Source organism: Pelobates fuscus, chromosome 13 (genome assembly GCF_036172605.1).
Source record: "Pelobates fuscus isolate aPelFus1 chromosome 13, aPelFus1.pri, whole genome shotgun sequence".
NCBI lineage: Eukaryota > Metazoa > Chordata > Amphibia > Anura > Pelobatidae > Pelobates > Pelobates fuscus.
In genome coordinates this window covers 71,640,555-71,658,775 of record NC_086329.1, presented here as the reverse complement: position 1 = coordinate 71,658,775, position 18,221 = coordinate 71,640,555, and the positions used below count along the sequence as shown (strand labels likewise).

Sequence of the window (18,221 nt, the reverse complement as noted above, 5' to 3'; positions counted from 1 at the left end):
AGCACTCTGATTGGTTGGCTTGTCAGCCACAGATTCGTAAACACCATGTAAAACTTTATACAAAATTACAGAGAGAATCTGCAGCTGCAATGCACCAACTCCTTGCAGCAATATTCTAATATCACTTATAACATATACTGTATATCAGCAACATCTATCTGTATCATACAATAGAAACAGAGTGTTGGGAAAAGTGAAAATCTGGTGCTGCTATCACCTACGTGCACCACTCAACACATATACAAGTGAAACAAAGTGAAATATAAAATGGTGAGAGCACTCTAAAATATTTAAAATTACCAATACTTCATAGGGCTTATTCCTGTCTACTGGGAATCTGATGTTGTACCATCTGATGTTGTCTTAGTCTTTTGTTATAAGTTAAAGTCTCAGATCTGTCTTGTAGCGTTGGCCGGCAGCACAGGGCTCACCGCGGTACTGGAACTTGAATTTCAGGTTCCGGTTTCCGGCGGGACTGAAAGGAAGTGTCAACATCTATCAGTATATTTACCGATGCACATTTATCTTTTCTCTTTTTCTGAGGGATGGGATATGGAGAACAAGACAGAACATATTGTGGCACCCTGCATTACATGGCACCGGAAATGGTTTGCGGTAAACCATACACAACATCTATTGACTGGTGGAGTCTCGGTGCAGTTATTTATATAATGCTGTGTGGAATGGTAAGAATAGCTCATTTTTACCAATTTGTAGGATTCCTCGTTTATAAACCAAAAATACCTTGTGTGATGTCAAACAGTCCATTGATAATAGTGATAGCATTTCAAACTGTAGACTGGTAGGGGTTAAAGGGAAACCTGAGCACCATAACTACTACAGCTCATTATACTGTGTATCTAAATATCAGAACCTAATAACTCCCTCTTCACTTTATCCAAACTTATTTTAACCCTATAGAAAAAAAAAAACAAAAAACAGATGTATGGTACAAACAGGCGCTGTGTAGATGTAACGATAAGTGCTGCTAATCTCCACAGTGAAAACAATCAGTAAATTTTACAAATATATTCAGACATAAAAACTAAACTAAGTGGACAACGCACTTGTGTGATATCAATCTATGAAATAAACATTTAGCACAATAGTGAGCACTAGTGGTGTGTAAGGGTAAAAAAATAAGGAATATACCATGTATATGATATCCCAAATGTCTCTGTAAGGGGAAATACTCCAAATAGTGTAATACAGTTTGAACATAAAATAAATATAAAAAATAATGTTATTGTTGCATTACACTTAATGAGCCTATGTGCAACTGGCTCAGGTAATTCAACATATGTGGGATGGAAATATCCCTGGAGTCAACTGTCTTGCAGGTTCACCTGGTGTCTGGACGATCGTTGGGTGACTTTCTCAGCAAACACTCTTGCTTGTGCTCTTGCCCTGCTTCCCCGCTCTCCCTGACAGGGCTTGTACGAACACTGGCTCCAGTGCTTTGTTGACCTTCCTCCCCTCTCTGTGTCCCCCGACATGCCCATGTCCTTATTTATTTATCCGCACACACCACTAGAATGTTAACTATTGTGGTGAATGTTTTTTTTCTAGATTCATATCACACAAGTGTGCTGTCCACTTTGTTTAATTTTAACCCTATAATACTCTCTCAGTTTATTTATATTATATTTATTGGTTCTGCTTTGGCAAACCATTTACATTAGACATTACCCACCGTAGATCCCATGCCAACCCTGCACTTTTTCTAACTGTAGTTTTTCTATTAGTATCCCTTCTCAGGTAACAGAAGAGAGGTGAGGTATAATATTGTCTATTCAACGCCGCACTATCCGAGGTTCCTGACTGCAGAAGCACGATCAATATTAAGAAGTGTAAGTTGCCAACACATAGTGCTTTCTAATTTAGATAGATTGAGTTAGCTCGTTCTTGGACCCTCCAGGATTAAAGTTCCTGCTTCTAAGCAGTACTACTCTTATGGCTTATCATGCTATAATGATTCCATTGTGTGTGAATGTGGGCTCGGGCAGTTTGATTTGTAAGGCTCTGGAAACACAGCTGGTCCTGTGTGAATATTCGGTGTGTTAGATTGTAACAGAGAACAACAAGCAGTCACAAACACATGGATCTAGTTACAGAATAAAACCGGTTAGAATTCCATGTGGTGAATGAAATAATAAGCATGACTAATACCATCGATCAGGGCAGAGCTATGTCCGGGCACCAGAACACGATGCCATGGCGATATGGTGCCTTCTGTTCATTGAGCTCTGTACTAACGTATACAGCCTGAGCTCATAAAAGAAGATTTTACAGAACCTGCAAGAAAATGCCTTTAATTCTCAGTTTTTTTTCAGTTAAAATAACATTTTCCATTTTTCTAAATTTTCTTTTACAGCTTTTGCATAAAGATCCCAAAGTCCGTCTAGGAGCCAGCGAGAATGATGCCTGGGATCTGAAGAGCCACCCTTTTTTTAAAGTATGTCAAATAGAAAGACACATTCTAGCAGCTAAATAAATATTAGGTTTTAGTTGAGATTTTTAACCAAATATACAATATTTCTGGAGTTCATGTACCGTATTTAACGGCGTATAACACGCACTTTTTCTCCCTGAAAATAGGGGGAAAATCGTGGGTGCGTGTTATACGCCGATATCCCATAATTACTTACCTGTCTTGAAGCGTGGGCCGGTGTTCAGCGCGCACCGCGGTACTGGAACTTCAATTTCAGGTTCCGGATTCCGGCGGGACTGAAAGGAAGTGTGCACATTGTGTGCACACTTCCTTTCAGTCCCGCCGGAAACCGGTACCTGAAATTGAAGTTCCAGTACCGCGGTGTACGCTGTGAAGCCGGCCCACGCTTCAAGACAGGTAAGTAAATATGGGACAAGAGGGAAAGTGCACTAGGGGATACTATGCGAGGGGGGGGGGGGGGAGAATACTATGGGGGGGGGAGAATAATATGGAAAGGGGGGGGACACTATGGGATGAGGGGGGGAAGAATACTATGGAAAGGGGAGGGAACACTATGGGATGAGGGGGTGGAGAATACTATGGGAGGGGGGGAGAATACTATGGAAAGGGGGGGGAACACTATGGGATGAGGGGGGAACACTATGGGAGGGGGGGGGGGAATACTATGGGAGGGGGGGGAGAATACTATGGGAGGGGGGGAGCACTATGGGATGAAGGGGGGGAAATTTCCTGGAATTTCCTTCTGAAAATAAGGTGCGTGTTATACGCCGATAAATACGGTATTTTATATTTAATCATTCAGGGATCATAGGAAAATTATACCCAGCATCTCCTTGTCCCTATGGAAAAGCCACCCCTATTTTCATATCTATTATTCTATATTCTTAGTTTACTGATTGTATAAGAGTACACACTACTTATCTTCCTCATCCTTTTCCCTTAAACTTTTTGAATTTTTAACAGCAAATAGACTGGTTCGCATTATTGTTTAAGAGTGTCAGGCCGCCATGCGTACCATCCATCGAGGGACCAGACGACGTCCGCTACTTTAATAGAATGTACACATCATGCGCCCCCATTCTGACACCGCCAGGCGAGTCTGAGTCACTATCTGATGTAGAGCTGGAGCTATTCAAAGATTTTGACTGGGTTTCCGATAGGATTTAAAGCTGGAGATAGACATGGATGGACTTCGCTGGAATCATCATATTAGCATTGTTATTTATTCCAATAAAAGTATTATTATTTCCAATTGATTCAGTATCTAATTGTGGATAATGTGCATAATAGATGGCATGAAGATCAATTGATTAATAGAAATAAAGATAGAGGAAAAGTAAGAAAGAAAATAGAAAAAAGTCAGCAAATGTTAAAAGGGAACATGCCTTCCTGGAAAGGGTGTTTGTATGAGTCTCATACATTGCGAACAGTAATCAAAAATTGGATCAATTTCACTATACACTAATCAGCCACAACAATTAAACCACTGACTGGTGAAGTGAATAACATTGATTATATCATTAAAATGGCACCTTGTCAAGGGGTGGAAATTATTGGGCAGCAAGTGAACCGTCCGTTCTTGAATTGACTTGTTCCCCTCTCCATTCGGTTATCCATCTCCCCCCACCCCCTGTTTCCTGAATAATGACGAGAGTCTCTCTTTTTTACCCCCCGACCATCCCCTGGCTTGTTAACTTCAAAGAACTAATTAGCTCAAGTGCTTTCCCTTGGTGGCTGCGATTTGTTTAACTGAACACACGTGCTCTAGTGAATGGCCATTTTGTCTCCCTAACGCAGGCAGTGGTACATGGTTGTCGAGCGTCTGAAACCCCTTTTCGGAGACGCGTCCCCACACACTTTGTGTGTCTTTTTCCCCTTTCCCAGCCCTCTGTGCACCTCTAACCCCCTCCAAACCCTCTGTGTGCCCTTTGGTTTGTGGTTTTCTCCTCCAGATTTTGGGTTACTACCTGTAGGATTTTGTACCTTATAACTACACATCGGCTATATATTTTTCAGCATGTCATAGTTCCATTAGAGTGTAGTCGGGAGTCATATCCTTCAGGGTGTCTGGGTAACTTGGGGGTAAACGTGCATGCTGTGTGCACAATCCAGATTGAATTACACTTTTCATACTTCCATTCACTGTATAATATTGAGCTCTCCTCTATAACACTACTATCGATATAGTGTTGCCACTGAGGCACAAGAGGTTAACACTAGTTGCAACATTTTGTGGTTCTTTGTGGATACAGGTAGACTTATATTAACTACCTCCTGTGTAGAGACAAATTTGCTCCTACTTTAAGACTTTTAGTGGACATGCCACTCTACTAATACCCTAGCAACTAATAAATGATTTTCCCTATATGATTTAGCACTGGAAATATGAGAGGGCATTGTCTTTAAGTTCTTGTTTCAATATGTTGTTCCTACATTTTTAATTGTTATTTGTTTTTTTTTGTAAACTTATATTAAACGTAAGCTCTTTAATTAAACAAGGCTATCCAACATCCTTTGGGAACAACTTTCTGTAATTATAATTAGGCTTAGGCCCTTTTAGTTGGATGGTCCATTATCAAGGGACCCATACCTTTTTCTTCTCTCTATTATGTACCTCTAACAATAATAATAATCATCATGACAAAAACTTTACGTTGTCCAGGAACACTGTTGCTTGGCCATTTGACAACGCAGTAGGTCAGATTTGGCTACCTGTGGCACACAAGGTTACCTACCCAAGTGGGCCAGATGGGAAGATCATAGGCTTTCAACGTCTGAACAATTCTCTCTCATACTACCCGAAATAGAAAATGTTATTTGTCATATTGTGTTTTTAACAAGGCTGGGTAGTAGGAGAACGACGAGGCACGCAGTGAGGCAACGAACCTCATACCTCATACGCATTCGGTATTCCAGATGTTTTGGAATACACCTCCCATAATGCTGGCAAAGATGTAATTTACAGCATCTGGACTGCCTAAGGTTACCTACCTCTGATCACAGTACACAATGTTGATATCGCCATGCAAACAGGAGAAACTTATCACATGACAGGTGCCACTTCAATAATCCACCCTGGACGCGAGCCTCAAACATGGGCTTCTTCATTCCTCTTTATGTACTTCGTGCCCCATAGGAGAACATGCTTGTCAAAGTTGTGACATACACACAAATATAATGGTTAGAGTAAAATGGCATAACAGACACAGTGCATGCAGACTTGCGTGCCACATATTTACAGCAGACAGACACAAAGATTGTGAGAGACACACCGTATTAAATATAAGAATTGGGAGTACTATACATACATAATGCACAAAGACACGGAGATTACAGAATTCAGTGACAGACGGATTTGGTTGCAGATGTGGGACAGTCCCTCTGGCTGGGGTGCAGTTTCTCATCCACCCCTGCTGAGTGACTAGATGGCTGGGCTTTTGTAGCAAAAAGCAGGCCATGGCGTCTGAGATCTCTGAAATAAATGTTTTGTAGTCAAATTAGGGCTGTACACATCTAACACACAGGCCCCACATACTGCACAGCCCCCTATTTAGTACACTGCCCTCCCCCCCCCCACATCTAACACACAACCACCCATCCCCACAACTAACGCACAGCACCCTAATAGACTGCCTCCTACATCTAACGCACAGCCCCCTAATACAAAGCCCACCATGTACTGCACAGACCCCCCCAATATACTGCACAGACCCCCCAAATATACAGCACAGACACCCCCAATATACAGCACAGACACCCCCAATATACAGCACAGACCCCCCAATATACAGCACAGACCACCCAATATACAGCACAGACCACCCCCATACTGCACACCCCCCCATAATTTTAGAATTAGAAGACCACCTCACACTGCACAGACCACCCCACACTGCACAAACCCTGCCATACCGCACAACCCCTCCATACTACACAGACCCCCCCAATACTGCACAACCCCCCCCCATACTGCACAGACCACCCCATACTGCACAGACCCCCCCCCATACAGCACAAACCCTCCCCATACTACACAGACCACCCCAATACTGCATAGACCCCCCCATACTGCACAGACCCCCCCATACTACACAGACCACCTCACACTGCACAACCCCCCCCCCCCCATACTGCACAGACCCCCCTCCCCCGGATGGCTGAGTGTTGGGAGCGAGACTGACCTGATAGATGTCAGGATGCACTTGAGGATCGGACACAGCGCATGCGCACTAAGGGGTAGGAGATTTCTCAGAAGCACAAATGGCCATCAGATATCTATACCCCTAAGTGCGCACGCGCGGTGTCCGCAGGCAAGCCACAGCTGATTTTGTGCGCGCGTGCGCAGTATGGGGTATAGAGATTTGACAGTGAAAGGGACCATCAGACCTCCCTACCCCCATACTGCGCACGTGCGGTGTCTGTGCGCGAGGCTGTCCTTGCTGGGTAGGCGCGTCTGCAGTGTGGGGCAGGGAGATTGGATGAATGCTCGTCTCTCCCTGGACGCTGGTGCGCACGTGCGGTGTATCCCGCTCTGTGTGCATGACGGGAGTACTTAGCCGGCGTGCACACTGGCCCGTTACATCCCCTACCGCACACCCCCTCTTGTTGGTCCAGGCACAGTGTGTCCCGGTGGACGACTGCTTGGTTTTTCACATGCGCAATGGGCGGCCTCTTCTCCCCGTACTGTGGCTGAAAATTTCACCTACCTGACCTTCTACGCCTCCTCCTCCTCCTCCAGCTGGGAAACGTCACTTCCGGTATAGAATTCTGACAAGTTATAGTGAAATGATAGAACACCGGTCTATTTTCCATGTTAAAGTCAGTACAAACAGACGAACGCCAACCATTCGAATTGTCGAATGAACTGTTGAATGGTGTTAGAATTGTCGAACGGCATTCAAATTGTCGAATGCATTGAAGTCTGGAGAAGGTAAAACTTCAGCTGAATTAAAATGGTCGCCGCCACATGTTCGTTTGTCGAATGGCGGCCTAAAAACTGAAACGGGGGTGTTAGTTAATGAAGACCAGGAAAAGGCAGCAATTTCAATTAACCGTTTAATAATCAGAGATTAGAGTTGAAACCTATTATTCACTTATACAAAGTGTAATACCACAGGGTATTTTTACAGGACTGTGTATATTTATACTTCTTAAGCATCTGGAGTCCGATTTAGGTATTGTTGCTTTGTCTCTTTCAGTTCTAATTGCTTGTGGTACCCTGCAGTGAGCAACTTGTTTTTTTTGGTGTTTGTGGCTTTCCCAAGTGTTTTCGTAAATATATTTTTATTGTATATTTTTCATCATTACTTCGAAAAGCAGTGTGGACTCGCAGGTCCCATATGAGTGTTGCGATTTCGTTCAATTAGGAGGATTATTGAGTATCTTAATACAGTGTGGTGACACACAGGTCACATATGAGAGCATATATCTGAAATATAGTGGACTCGCAGGTCCTAATAGAGGTTTATCTTCTCATGAGGAGATTAGGTCTTCTCAGGTGGGGTACACTGTTGTGTTTTTTGTTTAGGATTATCTCGTTGTAATATGCTTTCGCAGTATGGATCGTGTGGGTTACGTAGGTCCTATGTTGGGTTTGCATATAAAGGTATTAGTGATGTGTATGAAATATCCATATGGGCACATATGTCGGTGGTTCCTAAGGGCTCCGAGGTTCCGATCCCTTAATTTGTGCTCCTTTGTAAACTGCATTCTGCGCAGTGTATTTTTGGGTAAACAGTAATTGATATGTAGGTGTAGCTCTCGTGACAAGGTTGTCTTGTAGTCGTGGGTGGTTGGAGCGAGTGGCGTTTGTTTTCAGTGTGTGATGGGCTCCCAGGTCCATCCCAGTTATGTTGTTCTCCCTCCTCTCCTTCATGTGTCTTATGTCCTAGCTTTGTGTAATTCAGTCAGCTGAGTTGTTTGTATGTGCGATGTGGGGTTCTGTACCAGAATGTCAATAGCTTATAGTTCATTTCTTGGTATTGTGAACTAATCGTAGATTTGTGATGAAGGATGAGATTTTTTTCCATTGTGCGTCGGTGAAGACTTGGTCGGTGATGTTTTCCCATTTTTCTTTATTTTCTTCGTGTTGCCTGCTGACCATCCGTGATTAGGTATTGGTAGAGCGTCGCCGTTGGTTTCTGGATTGGTGTTTTTTTGTCGCAGATGTCCTCAAACCACGTGAGGGTTCTGTGCACCTCTTGTTTGTTCAGTAGTGTGTGATAGAAATGTGTCAGCTGGGAGTATCTGAATCTGCGCATGGGCGTTGGTGGGCCTTCCATCAGTTGTTCCAGGGGGGTCAGTCCAGTGGTGGTTAGCGAGTGGGATGAAGTCCGCCCCTTGTAGAAAGTCCCAGGCCTTGATCGGTAGTCCTCCTCCTAGTGTTTGGTTGTGCGTTAGCGTGGTCATCGGGCTGGGTGTTGGGGAGATGGTCGCCGTATTCCTCATTGTTGACCATCATGTTCGGAGGGTTTGGCTCGCCGGGGAGGGTGCGCTGGGATAGTTGTTTCGTGGCGTTTTCTGATTCCATAGGGATGCGAAAATGGATCGGCCGCATGATTCCTTGTCCAAGGTAACCCACTGTTTGTATCTTGGGTTAGTGTGCCACTCCAGTATCCGTTGTAGGGCTGTCGCTTGGTGGTACTTGCGTAAGTCTGGGAGTGCCAGCCCGCCTTGTCTCCTGGTCTTGCATAGTATTTCATATCTTAGTCGTGGTCTGCATCCTCTCCAGACGTAGGTCAGGAATGCGGTTTTTAGTGTTGCGAAGAAGGTCATCGGCAATGCCACTGGGATGGTATGGAACAAATATAGGTCTGGTATATTCATTTTGATGACCGCTATGCGGCCGAACCACGATATGTGTGGGTAATTCCATGTTCGGAGATCATGTTGGATACGCGTGAGGAGTGGAAGGAAGTTTTTCTGGTAGGTGGTGTTGGGGTGCGCCATCACCCATATCCCCAGGTATCTCATTTGGGTTTGGCACCACCGGAACGGGAAGGTCAAGGCTATATCTCTGTGTTCCCCCGTCGGGTCCGTGATGTTGAGCAGTTCGCATTTGCTTAGGTTAAGTTTGAGGCCCGAGAGGTGCCCGTATTTTTCAAGTTCGTCCATTAGGCAAGGTAAGGTGAGTCTTGGGCGTGTAATGAAGAATAACATGTCGTCAGCGTACGCTGCAACCTTGTGGGTGGCGGTTTTCCCAGTGTAGCCTGAGATATTAATATTTCGTCGGATTGCCTCCAACAGGGGTTCCAATGTTAGTGCCAACAATAGCGGGGATAGGGGGCAGCCCTGCCTCGTACCGTTTCGAATTGGGAAGGACTCCGTCAGGGCTCCGTTGACGCGTACCGCCGCCGTCGGGGTGCTGTAGATCGCTCCGATCCATTTCTGTATGTTGACGTTAAACCCCAAGAGACGTATCACCGTTTTCAAGAATGTCCAGTCTACTCGGTCGAATGCCTTTTCGGCGTCCGTGGATAGAAGGAGTGGGGATCTGTTTTGTCTCGCTAAATGTTGTATAGCGAGGACTCTCAGGGTGCTGTCTCGAGCCTCTCGCTCCGGTATGAACCCTGTTTGATCGGGGTGCACTAGTGTAGGCATCAGGTTGTTAAGTCGGGTGGCTAATATTTTGGTGAAGAGTTTTGTGAAGGCAGCAATTTTAAATAACTATTTCTCCTCCGTATATATTAAGGGAGAACCCATGGCAATAGATGTGCAAATGATTGCTACTAAAAACTTGCAGAATCATTGTAATTGGTTAACTCAAGACAAGGTGGGAGGTAGAGGGGCACTAGAGGGTCCTCCAGTGCCAGGAAAACAGATATGTTTTCCTGGCACTGGAGAATCCCTTTAACTATAAACCTTATAAGTTAAGTTTTATAATCACTATATGTTACAGTGAAATGGCTTCACCTCGATATTACTTACTAATTGCATCTCCTGGGAGACACCTGCTGGTAGTTTTTGTCTTGGTTTTTTTCACTTTTTCTTTAGCATTGTTTATTTTTACTACCTACCAATTAAAGGGCCACTATAGTGCCAGGAAAACATACTCGTTTTCCTGGCACTATAGTGCTCTGAGGATGCCCCTGCCGCGTTGGATGGAGAGCAAGGGGTTAAATCTTACCTTTTTTTCCCAGCGCCAGGGTCCCTCGGCGCGGGGAACTCTACTCCTCCTTTCCCCGTCATCGGCTGAATGCGCATTCTTAATGCTTTCCTATGGACGCTGGCGTCTTCTTATATAGTTACATAGCTGAAAAGAGACTTGTGTCCATCAAGTTCAGCCTTCCTCACATTTGTTTTTTGCTGTTGATCCAAAAGAAGTAAAAAAAAAACCAGTTTGAAGCACAATTTTGCAACAAGTTAGGAAAAAAATTCTTGACCCCAGAATGGCAATCAGATTTATCCTTGGATCAAGCAGTTATTACCCTACATTTAAAGATGATATCATTGAATATTCTGTTTTTGCAAGTATGCATCTAGTAGTTGTTTGAATATCTGTATGGACTCTGATAAAACCACTTCTTTAGGCAGATAATTCCACATCCTTATTGTTCTTACAGTGAAAAAATCTTTCCTTTGCCTTAGACGAAATAGTATTTTTTCCAGTCTAAACGCATGACCTCGTGTCCTATGTAAAGTCCGGTTTGTGAATAGATTTCCACACAATGGTTTGTATTGGCCCCAAATATATTTGTATATTGTTATCATATCCCCTCTCAGGCGACGTTTTTCTAAACGAAATAGGTTTAAATTTGTTAACCTTTCTTCATAGCTGATATGTTCCATTCCTTTTATTAATTTTGTAGCCCGCCTCTGCACTTTTTCTAGTGCCATAATATCCTTCTTTAGAACAGGTGCCCAAAATTGCACAGCATATTCAATATGTGGTCTTACCAGTGATTTATAAAGAGGCAAAATTATATTCTTGCCCCGAGAATGAATGCCCTTTTTCATGCATGACAATACCTTACTGGCCTTGGCCACTGCTGATTAACATTGCACATTGTTGCATAGTTTGTCGTCTATAACAATTCACAAGTCCTTTTCGTGTTCTCCCTAATTCGCTTCCATTAAGGGTATACGTTGCTTGTGTATTCTTTACGCCGAAGTGCATAACTTTGCATTTTTCAACATTAAATTTCATCTGCCATTTGAGTGCCCAGTCCCCCAGTCTATCTAAATCCCTCTGCAGCAAAGTAATATCTTGCTCACATTGTATTATTTTACAGAGTTTTGTGTCATCTGCAAACACCGAAACATGACTTTCAACGCTGTCTTGAAGATCATTTATAAACATGTTAAATAGAAGGGGTCCCAGAACAGACCCCTGAAGGACACCACTTGCCACCTCTGTCCAGCTTGAAAATTTACCATTAATGACAACTCTTTGTACTGTGTTTTTAAGCCAATGTTCTACCCAAGAACAAGCATTTTCATCTAGACCGATTTCCTTGAGTTTGAACACTAATCTATTATGTGGAACTGTATCAAATGCCTTGGCAAAATCCAAATAGATCATATCCACTGCAACACCCTGATCTATACTTCTACTTACTTCTGAGTAGAACGCAATCAAGTTAGTTTGACATGACCTGTGCTTCATAAAACCGTGCTGATTTTTGATGATAAACATGTTCTTCTCAAGGAATTCTTGAATATTATCCCTTAATAACCTTTCAAATATTTTCCCAGCCACAGAAGTTAAGCTCACATGTCTATAATTTCCAGGCAAGGATTTTGAACACTTTTTGAATATAGGAACCACATCTGCCTTCCTCCAATCCTCCGGAACACTTCCTGAAAGAAAAGAATCTTGAAAGATTAAAAACAGAGGTTCACTTATTTCTACACTTAGTTCCTTAACCCCTTAAGGACACATGACATGTGTGACATGTCATGATTCCCTTTTATTCCAGAAGTTTGGTCCTTAAGGGGTTAAGTACCCGTGGATGGATACCGTCAGGCCCTGGAGCTTTGTTTATATTAACTTTCTTTAGTTGCTGCAGCACCTTGTCTTGAGTTAACCAATTACAATTATTCTCCAAGTTTTTAGTAGCAATCATTTACACATCTATAGCCATGGGTTCTTCCTTAATATATACGGAGGAGAAAAGGTTATTTAAAATTCCTGCCTTTTCCTTGTCTTAATTAACTAACATCCCCGTTTCAGTTTTTAGTGTACCTACACTTTCATTCTTGTTTTTTTTTTTAGAATTTATGTACTTAACCCCTTAAGGACCAAACTTCTGGAATAAAAGGGAATCATGACATGTCACACATGTCATGTGTCCTTAAGGGGTTAAAAAAAAATGCTCTGGGGTTGGTTTTGCTCTCTTTAGCGATCATTTTTTCATTTTGAAGTTTAGCAAATCTAATTGCCCTTTTGCACGCATTATTTGCTTCCTTATATCTTTTATAAGATGCATCTGATTTGTCCGATTTAAATGCTTTAAATGCCCTTTTCTTATTTTTAATCTCTTGTTTTACTTCTCTACTAAGCCACATTTGTTTTTAATAGTACGGCATGGGGAGCGAACCTGGTCACATACCATAGGTATATAGATGACCTTTTTTTTATATGGAAGGGAACTTTAAGTGATCTGAAATTTTTTTTAATTAGTATTAATAATAACAACTGGGGTATTGAACTAAATAGCCAATTTAGTACTAAGAGTATTAATTTCTTAGATTTGGAGATATATACAGAAGGGGATACCCTTAAAACAAAAAAAATTCTTTAAAAAAGTGGACGCTAATAGCTATGTTTTATATAACAGCGGACACTATACGCCTTGGTTAGACAATATACCAAAAGGACAACTACAAAGGATCCGTAGAAATTGCACTGATGATAATATTTTTAAAGAACAAGCTAAGATAGTTTTAGACAAATTTGCACAAAAGAAATACCCTGACACATTACTTAAAAAAGCATTTGAAGAGACCAATACATTAAATCAGCATGAATTAATTTCCAAATGTAATACAAATAAAAGATCTGATAATTCAACTTTAATGCCTTTGGTCCTAGATTTTAATAATGATAATAAAAAAGTGAAATCTATTATAAACAGACACTGGCACCTTCTTAAAAAAGATAAAGAGCTATTGAAAGTGATCCCTGACAAACCTTTTATTACTTTTAGAGGAGCACCAAGTTTTAAATGTATGCTAACTTTTAACCACCCTAAAGTTGAAGTAACTACTACTTTTTTTAAAAAATAATAAAAATGGCTTCTATTCATGTGGGAAATGTGCGGGATGCAAATGCAGTAAAAATAGAACTATTAAAGGCATTAGCAAATTTAAAACAAAGCAAAAAGAAGAGGATTTCCAAATAAATGATTTCATAACTTGTTTTAGTAAAAATCTTATATATCTTTTAATTTGTCCGTGCGGATTGCAATATGTGGGCCGGACTATTCGCCCTTTACACAAAAGAGTGTATGAACATATATACAATATAAAAAGGGGTTTTGAACAACACAGCGTTTCAGCTCATTTTAAAAGATACCATAAACAAGGTCCTAGTGGCTTAACATTTCTAGGGATTCAGATAGTTAAAAAATCTTGGAGAGGTGGCGATTATATTGCAGACATTGGGAAGGAAGAAATGAAATGGGTGCATAAATTAGGTACCTTAGAGCCCAATGGACTTAACATAGAATTTGATTTATATAATTTCTTATGATGAGTCCTTTCTGTCTGGTACTATTCTAATGTTTCTTCTGTTTTTTAAATAGATTTTAAATATACATTTTTTCATTTTTGGTCTATATTATTATGTGTTTGTTTTGTAATTCTCTATTAAGTAACATCTATCTCTCTCTTTTTTTATCCCTCTTGAAGTAGGATATTTTTATCTGTATATGCATATTTGAACCCATTATTTTCTTTTGATCCAATGATATTATCAGTTTACATTTCATATAGTGGACGTTTTTGCATTAAGAGACATTTCCATAAAGAGACATTTAGGCGATATTCCCTTGAGTTCACGGACTTGTTTTTATTATTGGGACTAATTATGTGCATTTAAAAAGAAACCACGCCCACAGTGATGGGTATATTATGTGAGTGACGGCAACCACCTGAACGTGATCTGAGGAAGCCGCCAAGGCGAAACGCGTCATCACGTTTTTTGGACGCACGACGTCAGTACGTGCTACTAGCACCTCCCATTCCCGGAAGCATTCTAACACTGTAAAGACCGCAAGTGCATGCCGCGAGTCCAAAGTGTGTGGAGATCTATCGAAGCTTTCCAGGGAGAGGGGTGATTAATTTTATATTGTTTTGAACCAATAAAGGGCTTTTTTTGATTCTGGTGCCGTCCTGCTTGTTTTAAAGCACACCATCCGACTTCTACAGAATCCTACAGAAAGGATTTCAAAGCATCATAAGCTAGAGCAGACTTTCTTCTGCTCTGCCATTGTGAGTTGCCAATCTATTTGTTATTTTGATTTATATTCATCATATGGATTTACACTATATTGTCTTTTTATTCCCTTTATTTATATGTGGAGCGTTTTAAAAATTACTCCTTCATCTGCAGCTGTTTCAATATTGTGAGGAGTAAGTTGTTCCTTTGGTTATATTTCACTAAAGCACAAATTCACTCAATATATAACGTTGGAATTAATATATTTGCACTTTAAGTATATAACCTATTGTATTTGCACTTTATTCATTATCCTTTTATTAAATTTATGTACAGACTGATTTAAAATTGTTAAATTAGCACTTAAAGGCACAGCGCACTTTTTTCTGCACATACTATTTGAGTGGTTTTAGAGTTATTTTCACTTCTATTAGTGCTTGCTAGCCTTTGTTGTGATATTTTAATTACTTTCATTAATTGTATAGCGCCATTTTTTTTACTTGATTTTTTTGTACTGTTCCACATTTGTTTTAATTTGTTTCTTTTATATTTATTTCCCAATGGTACATACTGAGAAATGTACATTTCTAATATTTGTTGGAAGATGATCCATTGATCCTCAGTGTTGTTTTTTCACTAGTTTATGCCAGTCAATATATTGTAATGCTGCTCTTAATTTATTGAAATTGGCCTTTTTAAAATGATATGTTTTAGTATACCACATGTGCTTTTGTTTTTTTGAGTTTAAATGAAAATCACTGTGAGAAGCGCGGAAGCGCCTCTAGCGGCTGTCAATGAGACAGCCACTAGAGGCTGGATTAACCCATTTGTAAACATAGCAGTTTCTCTGAAACTGCTATGTTTACAGCAGAAAGGGTTAATCCTAGATGGACCTGGCACCCAGACCACTTCATTAAGCTGAAGTGGTCTGGGTGCCTATAGTGGTCCTTTAAATTAATTAGGGGTTACACCCTGTTTTCTCCCCATTACCACCACTGTGTCTCTTTTGATCACATAGGTTCTATTCTGGATTTAGTAGTGAGTGCAGAGCCTTTATATAGTATTTTAACTATATTTTATTTCGACTGTAGCAACAGATATACATAATTTTATATGGCCCAAGCTGTAAAGCATATTTAGCTAGCTATATAGAAAGATGGATAAGTGGATTTTTAGGAACTTGTATCTTCAAGTAATTGAGAGCTAAGACACTAAAGCATCCTATCATAGGGGACCAAGGAAGCATCACTAGCCAATCCATTATATTTAGGATTTATCAAATATCGTCACAATCCAGTTCAGGTGCAGACAGGACACACACTGCATTGGTGGAGAAAACATATATCATAGTGTTCTGTTATAAAGAGTGGTCAAAAGAACTAGAATTGGGGCAATCATCATGAAACCACTGGAACCAGCAGGCATATTCTAATGGTGACTCCTCCCTTTTTCCATTTTTGTACCACTCTTTAGAACAGACACTTTGATAAATCTCTCACATGTAGGGTTGCCACCTAACTGGTACTTTACTAGCACAGCCGGTATTTAAGGTTGTATGGCCGGTGCCGATATTGCAGAAATGCCAGCAATGCAAAGGCCGCTATTTTTTTTTCTGTGCTGTGCTCTGTTCTCAGGTGATGTGGATCCAGTGGGGGAGCAGCAAGAGAAGTGCAACCTGACCATCCAGGTATGCATACTGGGTACTGGTGTTATTTTTCTGTAAATGCATGTAATACTTTATCGCTGATTTGTAGTACATCCTGAGGGGAAAACGTATTCACATAGGATCCTCCTGCTCTTCTGTTTGGCTCCTACTTTCATTCCTCCTGCTGTCCTCACTGGCTCCTCCTTCACATCCACCTGCTGTCCTCACTGGCTCCTCCTTCACATCCACCTGATGTCTTGCCTGACTTCTCCTTCTCACCGTCCTGCTGTCCTGACTGGCTTCTCCTTCCCACCCTCCTGCTTTCCTCACTGGCTTCTACTTCACATCCTCCTTATAACCTGCCTGGCTCCTCCTTCCCTGTCCTATTGATATATCCTGTCTGGCTCCTCCTTCCCTGTCCTCCTGATATATCTTGTCTGGCTCCTCCTTCCCTGTCCTCCTGCTGCCCTGCCTGGCCCCTCCTTCCCCATCCACCTGCTGCACTGCCTTGCTCCTCCTTCCCCATCCTCCTGCTTACCTGCCTGGCTTCTCCTTCCCCATCCTCCTACTGTCCTGCCTTGCTCCTCCTTCCCATCCTCCTGATATCCTGCCTGACTCATTTTCCCCATCCTCCTGCTTTCCTGCCTGACTCATTTTTCTCCGTCCTCCTGCTGTCCTGACAGGCATCTCCTTTACCATCCTCCTGCTGTCCTGCCTGGCTCCTCCTTCCCTATCCTCCTGCTGTCCTGCCTTGCTCCTCCTTCCCATCCTCCTGCTGTCCTGCCTGACTCCTCCATTCCATCCTCCTGATATCCTGCCTGGCTCCTTTTCCCCCATCCTCCTGCTTTCCTGCCTGACTCCTTTTTCTCCATCCTCCTACTGTCATGACAGGTATCTCCTTTACCATCCTTCTGCTGTCCTGTCTGGCTTCTCCTTCCCCATCCTCTTGCTTTTCTGCCTGGCTCCTCCTTCCCCATCCTCCTGATTTCCTGCCTGGCTCCTCATTTCCCATCCTCCTGCTGTCCTGCCTGGCTCCTCTTTCCCCATCCTCCTTCTGTCCTGCCAGGCTCCTCTTTCCCAATCCTCCTGCTGTCCTGCCTGGCTCCTTTTCCCCCCATGCTCCTGCGGTCTTGCCTGAATCCTTTTTCCCCATCATTCTGCTGTTCTGCCTGGCTCCTCCTTTCCCATCCTCCTGCTGTCCTGCCTGGCTTCTTTTTCCCCATGCTCCTGCTGTCTTGCCTGAATCCACTTTCCCCATCCTCCTGCTGTCCTGCCTGGTTCCTTTTTCCCCATCCTCATGCGGTCTTGCCTGGCTCCTCCTTTCCCATTGTCCTGCTGTCCTGCCTGTCTCCTTCTACCCCATCCTTCTGCTGTCCTGCCTGGCTCCTCCTTCCGGATCCTCCTGCTGTCATGCTTGGCTCCTCCTTCCCCATACTCCTGCTGTCCTTCGTGGATCCTCCATAGGAAGTATTAGAAAAGGGACAAAAGGTGAGGGGGCATATGGAGCAATTTACGGTGTGGTGCAAAATATTGAGCAAGTTAAAGGTGTGTGTTAAGGGGATATGGGAAAAGGGGCAGAAGTTGGTGGGATATGAAGAAAGTGGTAGGTGTGTGTCTAATGAAACGACCGCAAATACGATTAAAATGCTGGCTGTATACTGTTGTATGTCTGATTATAATAGAGAAGTTAGGGGACACAAAGTGGGAAGAATATAGAAAAAGGTGAATGTTTGTGGGCAGAATGG

General features: G+C 42.3%; 1 protein-coding gene across 1 annotated transcript in view; it reads left to right on the top strand.

Annotated features, from left to right (window-relative positions):
* LOC134582612 (serine/threonine-protein kinase N2-like) overlaps nucleotides 1-3,619 on the top strand; it is a 30,952-nt gene extending 27,333 nt beyond the window's left edge. The window contains exons 17-19 of the mRNA XM_063439278.1: nucleotides 544-686; nucleotides 2,375-2,455; nucleotides 3,416-3,619. Of these exons, the coding sequence (XP_063295348.1) occupies nucleotides 544-686; nucleotides 2,375-2,455; nucleotides 3,416-3,619 (428 nt within the window). The remainder of the gene's footprint in view (nucleotides 1-543; nucleotides 687-2,374; nucleotides 2,456-3,415) is intronic.
* Nucleotides 3,620-18,221: the final 14,602 nt, after the last annotated feature.